The 7,500-nt window shown below is 41.5% G+C and overlaps 1 protein-coding gene across 2 annotated transcripts in view; it reads left to right on the top strand.

The window, feature by feature from the left end:
- Window positions 1-203: 203 nt before the first annotated feature.
- LOC123510121 (protein turtle-like) overlaps window positions 204-7,500 on the top strand; it is a 211,144-nt gene continuing 203,847 nt past the window's right edge. Inside the window, exons 1-2 of one of the 2 annotated variants that reach the window (XM_045264948.1) lie at window positions 204-247; window positions 592-946. In XM_045264948.1, the coding sequence (XP_045120883.1) occupies window positions 862-946 (85 nt within the window). In that variant the 5' untranslated portion in view covers window positions 204-247; window positions 592-861. Of the gene's footprint in view, window positions 947-7,500 lie in introns of both variants that reach the window. The other variant, XM_045264949.1, reaches the window with a different exon arrangement.

Here is a 7,500-nt window from a genome sequence, read left to right as displayed (position 1 = left end):
TAATAATAATAATAATAATAATAATAATTATAATAATAATAATAATATTGTTGATAATAATGATGATAATTAGTAATAGTAATAGTAGTAGTAACTCAGGAAAGTAAGAGCGAGAAGAGCAAAGAAGAGCGAGGTAGAGGAAGGCAGAGCTAGGCAGAGTCACCCAAACACCCAGCCACTGTTCTCAGTACCGCCCCGACAGTCAAGGAGGGAGGACGTGCGCGCCCGGCTGTCCCACTCCTCGCACGTAACATAAGACCTCCTTCACGTGACCTGTGACCGTGCCTGTGATACCTGGGGCGGGGAAGGGAGGGGGTGTGTGGTCCAACATCGACCGGAACGCAGGTACACCCCTCCCCTCCCCCAATTCCCTCCATACCACACCCCACAGTTAAGGAAGAGAGGGTAGTGGTGGTTCGAGGGGAAAAGTTAGGTGTATATACATGTTTATTTCTCAGCTTTACACACGAGGGGCTTCTGAGTAATGTCATGTGCGTGTGTGTGCGTGTCGCGCGTGTGTCCGTCTATGTTAAGTGATGGAATTTGTACCTTTTTTTTCTTTACGATTTTTTTTACTTCTTTTCGTTACAGTGCCGTGAAAAAATCCTTCAGTCGAACACATTAAAAAAGAAACTAGACGACAATGGAAACTACATAGCCAAGTGGCACCATAATAATAATAATAATAATAATAATAATAATAATAATAATAATAATAATAATAACAATAAAGCAAAGTGAAGCACAAATATTTCCCAGCCAACTTTTCCTTCACCGTGATTTAGTTATCAGACGCAAGAAGCCGGAAGCAGGGAGGGAGGCGGCAGACCTTACCAACCCAGCCCAGGCCCTTCCTTCACCATGGAGGGGCCGCGGGGACTCCTGCTGCTACTATTACTTCTGGTCGCCCTCACTCTCACTCTCTCCCAGATCCCTCAAGACCCAGGTGAGTAAGTAATGAGTCGAGGCTGAGACAGGTGAGAGGAAGGAAGATTTGTTGTCTAACCTGATTTTTTTATTCCTTTTTTTCCCGATTTTTATGGCGTAGTAACAAAAGGTCGGGAGGATTTCTAGCGAGTCATGTTTTGTGCGTCGGAGAGTAATGAGTGAGAGTCATGAAGGCAGAGGAGGTGAGTAAGAGTAATGAGGAGGAGAAGGACAGCGTGGAGATTGATGAGAGAGAAAGACTAGCAAGAGTGGTAGAATTATGTACACAAAAATGAAAATAAAGGAAGAAAATGACGAAAGAGTATTAAGTCATAGAAAGTCACCACTATGACTGATGGAGAAAAGCACTAAGAGGGACGAAATTGAATAAAAAGGAGAGCGAAATTAAAAGAAGGAAGAAAGAAAAAAGAATATGGAATGAATGAGGGTAATAAGTAACAGACAGACACCACTAAGACTAACGGAAGAGATTACTAAGAAAGTTAAATTTAAGTAATGAAAAAAAAATAGCAAGAGAAAATAAAAGAAGGAAACAAGTAATGTATAAAAGAAGAGGAAACTGATGAACAAGAATAAGGAGCAAATAAGAAAAATAAAGCAAGAGAGTAATAAATGACTAACTGGGAAAAAATAAGAGTAAGGCAAGAGAAAGTAATGAGTAGGAGTAATTGAAGCGAGATTAATGAGTAAGAAATTCAAGAAAAAATGATGACACGGAAAATAATGTGAATAATGGAGGGTAGAATGAGTTAAGAGACCCCGAAGGAAGAGTAAAGGAGAAGGATGATGTGAGAGTATAGCTGGGAGAGGAATGCAGGGAGAGTAACGCAGTGAGAAGTCGTGAATCAGTGAGTAACAAATGAGGGAAAAGACATGACATTACCTGAGTACGTCTTGCCTGCCACACCTTCGTGACTCACCTCTCTCTCTCTCTCTCTCTCTCTCTCTCTCTCTCTCTCTCTCTCTCTCTCTCTCTCTCTCTCTCTCTCTCTCTCTCTCTCTCTCTCTCTCTCTCTCTCTCTCTCTCTCTCTCTCTCTCTCTCTCTCTCTCTCTCCGGAGTCTCGTAACGCAAGCAGGGAACCACTCATGTCAAGAGTTTGCCCTTTACACGATAATATTTCACGAATCATGAGCCGCACCATTCCCGCGTCATGGAAGGCAGCAGGTTCACACGGTTCTCGGTTCTCGGTTCTCGGTTCATGGTTCACAGCTCACTTCAGTAATCATGTGTTTATGCCTCGCCCGCGATACCAGCATTTTTTTTACCCGAGTTAGGAATTGGTGCGGTTCACGATTCATGGTTCAAAGTCCACGGTTCACTTCAGAAATAGCGCGTTTATGTTTCAGCCAGAATACCAGCACTTTTTCATGGCTTCAGGGGGGATACGCGCAGTTTGCGGTTCACGGTGTATCTCTGCAACTACGTGTTTATGTCTCGCTCAAGGCACTGGTAGTTAATTATATACAATAATGATTTTACCTATGTGGTGCAAGACAAGTAATTTTAAACCTTACCTACAACTTTCAAAAGACTCACTAGTTGGGCACAATCACTCAAAAAAATTATATATATAGCTTGGAATAAATTAAATGAATCTTTATTTATTTGTGTGGTGCAATATAGGTAGATTTAAACATCATATTATCTAATCCATCTTTACTAGGATTATCTATATTTTTAAAAGACTCAGTTATATAGATGAGCATAGAAGAAATTAGCCGATTTTTTCTTCTTCTATCCAAACAACATCCTACAATGACCTCAATGTTAACAAAAGACGACCATAAGTAAAGGGCAGAAAGGTACTGGAGACTATCATTGTTTTGACTTCTTACTAACGCTGCTCTTACCTGAATCACAAGAGAAATAAGAAGTATAATTACAAGGTACTCGTTTTTGTTCTTGTTAGTGTTTTGTGTTAATACATCTCTTACTTGTACAAAAACAATAAATTCATAAGGTACTAACATTTTTTTCAGGTAATATGAGGCTCTCTTGATATAATACTTTAACCTGTGGCAAAAAATATATGAATTTGGAACGTTGTGGCGTTTGTTCCGGCAATAATGAGGCTTTCTGGTTATATATACGCAACTCTTTTACCAGTTCCGCAAAACAGGTAAATTTAGTGCACTAGAGTTTGTTCTGAAAATACTGGAGCTATTTAGTCATACCTCTCTTACCTGTCTGCCCCAAAACAGGTAAATTTACAAGACTGCGTCCGCCGGTCATTCATTTATGCATGTTTACTCCTCATTGCTGGTGTTTTTTATGCGTGTTTTATGTTTTCTCTGAGTTTTTTCTTCCTTTTCTTTATTTTTCATGTTTGCGTTGTCTCATATAACTGTGTTCGCAAAGAGAATGTTTACACGATTTTTCTTGGGGAGTCATTACCTCCATCACGTGTTTTATTAGTCTAGCCTTCAAGCAGTCCATGTATAAGTCTTCTTAATTTATAGCCTTTGTGTGTGTGTGTGTGTGTGTGTGTGTGTGTGTGTGTGTGTGTGTGTGTGTGTGTGTGTGTGTGTGTGTGTGTGTGTGTGTGTGTGTGTGTGTGTGTGTGTGTGTGTGTGTGTGTCAAGTCATTCCATCTCACCTCATCCTGACCTGACAGTAGGTTTAAGTGGTTCATTTCCACACTCCACCATAACTCACCCCATTCCAAACCTTCATTACCTCGCAAAATCACGTTCGTAAGCTTTCATGTTTCGCTTTACTCCCTGTCTCATTTTTCCCTCGTCGCTCGCCACTTCAATTGTCGTGTCCTGCGAGCAAATTTGCACACGAGTCTTTTTCTAGTCATTCTTCCACTCGCACTTGGGAGTCGAGCCCCTCCACCTGACTCCACCCAACTCGTTCTAACTCGTCTACCTCACGACACGGTTTTGGCAGGAATCAGTCCATCATTTGTTAGTGTTTCAGCTTTCACGATAGATTGCCTCTTTTTTCTTAGAGGTGAAGTTGCGATTGGTCGTCATTGTATCACTTCTTGTTAGCTTTGCTTCCACATATACACTTTATTATAGATAAAAGTGATGTTAGTGTTTGTCATCACCGTTTCACTTTTCACTAATATACTTCATTATAAAGCATTATTGTGTTTTTATATTAAATCATGTCACATCATCCACTTAAGTTGTTACTATCTTCAATTCAGTTTATATTTTACTACAAATGATGCTACGGTCTGTCGTAACTGTGTCACTTGCCACTATCTCGGCTTCCACTGATACACTTCATTAAATTTAATGTTTTAAACATAGATTATGAAGGTCTGCAATTAGTTATTGCATCCCTTATTACGTTCATTTCAGCACATATAATATATTTTACTTTACATTTAGATACAAAGGATGATGTGGCTTGTCATATTCACTTTATTATAGCTCGTTATTTTTCTTATAGGACACACAATAGTTTCTCATCAGTTACTTCAAATTTTGTCACTATCTTCCTTTCAACTCACAAAATGCATTGAAGTTAATATTTCGATACAAGTACCACTATACTTTGTCACCAGTCACTCCATTACTTGTCACTCTATACTTTTTAACTTCCAATATGCACTTCCATTATATATTCTTTATGTGACAGGAGATGAAAAAACGTGTTCAGATTTCATACATACATTTCCAAGAGTAAGTGTCGATATTCACTCGTACAGTCACTCATAAATCACTCACTCTCCTGTCGTTGTGAATTTAAGCTTCCATCTCCATATGTTAACACACACACACACACACACACACACACACACACACACACACACACACACACACACACACACACACACACACACACACACACACACACACACACACACACACACACACACACACACACACACACACACACACACACACACACACACACACACACACACACACACACACACACACACACACACACACACACACACACACACACACACACACACACACACACACACACACACACACACACACACACACACACACACACACACACACACACACACACACACACACACACACACACACACACACACACACACACACGGCCCGGTAGCTCAGGGTTAGAGCGCTGGCTTCACAAGCCAGAGGACCGGGGTTCGATTCCCCGGTGGAGATATTTGGGTGTGTCTCCTTCACGTGTAGCCCCTGTTCACCTAGCAGTGAGTAGGTACGGGATGTAAATCGAGGAGTTGTGACCTTGTTGTCTCGGTGTGTGGTGTGTGCCTGGTCTCAGACCTATCCGAAGATCGGAAATAATGAGTTCTGAGCTCGTTCCGTAGGGTAACGTCTGGCTGTCTCGTCAGAGACTGCAGCAGATCAAACAGTGAAAAAAAATTACACGTTTCCTCTCTCTGATAAAACTCTGGAACCCTTTGGCAGATGATCTATTTATTAATGCCTGGACTTAAACTCTTTCAAAAGGGAGATTCTGAGACAATTCTCGTAATTTTGGGGTAATTTGACAATTCACTTCTGAGACCTGAATTCTAAGTAGGTTTCCTTTTTTCTTATTTCCAGGCATCTTTTCGTTGGCTCTGGCCAGAATCCCTCATACATAAAACATGCACGTATATTCCCAACAGGTAACAGAGGTGGCAATACATCAAGTTTCCATTGCACTTTCCAATGCTTACCACTAAACATTCACGTCTCAAACCCACACACGTACACACCATCCTGTGCGTTTCTTTCTAATATTCGTAAAGGCCGCGGTACGTGACTTCCAGTAATAACATCAAACGTGCCACCTCCCAGACTCAATCACTGCATCAATCACGACCTCACAGGATTCAAATTTCACACACACACACACACACACACACACACACACACACACACACACACACACACACACACACACACACACACACACACACACACACACACACACACACACACACACACACACACAGGGAAGGAATCAGAAATCACCACCACAACTTCTCCAATTTCCAAACCCGATCTGATTTTGCACGATACATTCACGCTACCTCATAATTCACCTAGATTTTGCCAACACCTCGGGTTTGCTTCAGGGGAGGGAGACAAGAAAGGTAAATCATACCTATTCAATCACCGGTTTGGCTTCACAGGTGTTACAGAGATGCATAGCCCACTTGTATAGTTCCTCGAGTAATGCCAATAGACCTCACACTATGTTATATATACGACAAGACACCTGGAGCCAATTTGCATACTAATGAGACGGTGCACAAAATAAATTAGTCTTTGCATAAACAGGTGTATTAATTAGCACTGCAGAAACGGACACCTGTATTGATTGGTTGTTATTAACACGTGTACCCTTGCCCACCTGAGATTATCTATCCTCTTAAACCTTTTCCTTGCGCACTTTTACCGATTGAATGACTCTCTCTCTCTCTCTCTCTCTCTCTCTCTCTCTCTCTCTCTCTCTCTCTCTCTCTCTCTCTCTCTCTCTCTCTCTCTCTCTCTCTCTCTCTCTTCCAATACCTATTTTCTTTCATCCCTCTCCTTTCTTCCCTCCTTTTCCACTTGAATCGTCCCTTATCTTTTCCTTCTCCTCCTCCTTCTCTCCCTCTTTCTTTACCTTTGTCTTTCCCTACGGTCCTTGCCTCACCCGTCTCCGTCCTCTCCCTCTCTCCCTCTTCTCCCTCACCTGCCAGCGCAACAGACCAGATACTAAACAGCGGCTCAGGTAAGTCATGTGCTAATTTAGTCTTCGCTGGGGAGTCAGGTGAGCGAGGCAGCACGTATTGGCTTGCTCTCTCTCTCTCTATCTCTCTCTCTCTCTCTCTCTCTCTCTCTCTCTCTCTCTCTCTGACCTTGCTTTTTTAACCCAGAAGAGGGAAAGACAATGCGTGTTGATGCTTACCTTTCCTCTTCCATCCTCTTCACTTCCCTTCTTCTTCCTCTCCGTTCACTGATTCTTTTCTCCTTTGTCCTCTCCGTCTCTCTACCCTTTTCCTCCTGTTTCCCATCGCCTTTCCTATTTTTTTCCTTTTCGTATTTTTTTTCATTCCTTTCTCTCTATATCCTAATTAATTTTCAACTTTTCTTCCTTATCTTTTGTTTTTTTATTTGTTTTTTTTTCCTTTTATTTGGTTTATATTTCATTATTTTCTTTTCCTATCACACTCCTTTACTTAAATTTGCTTTCGCTCCATTTTTTCTTTATTTCATTCCCTCCCCTTTGCTTCCCAACCTTTCCTCCTTTCCCTTCCCTTCCCTTCCCTTCCTTTCCTTACCATTCCCTATCATTCCTCCCTTCCTTTCTCTTCCCATCTCTTTCCTTCCCATCCCTTTCTTACCCTTCCCTACCCTTCTCTTTCCTCAAATTCCCTACCCTTCCCTTCCTTCCTCTTGCCTTCCCTTCACTTCCCTTTCCTTCCCTTCTCTACCCTTCCCTTCCCTCCCTTTCAGACCCTTTCTACCTTTATAACAATTGTGTTACAGAATTAGCCAGCTGAAGGCAAGATAGCTGTATAATTCTGACTGTGACAATTTTAACTTTTACCTCTGGATTTTGAGTATAGGATTAATTGCTGCACACACACGCCGGATAGAGGGAGAGAGTG

Source organism: Portunus trituberculatus, chromosome 28 (assembly GCF_017591435.1).
Source record: "Portunus trituberculatus isolate SZX2019 chromosome 28, ASM1759143v1, whole genome shotgun sequence".
In the NCBI taxonomy this organism is placed as follows: domain Eukaryota; kingdom Metazoa; phylum Arthropoda; class Malacostraca; order Decapoda; family Portunidae; genus Portunus; species Portunus trituberculatus.
The sequence above is the reverse complement of the archived record's forward strand: the minus strand, read 5'-3'. Positions and strand labels throughout refer to the sequence as shown.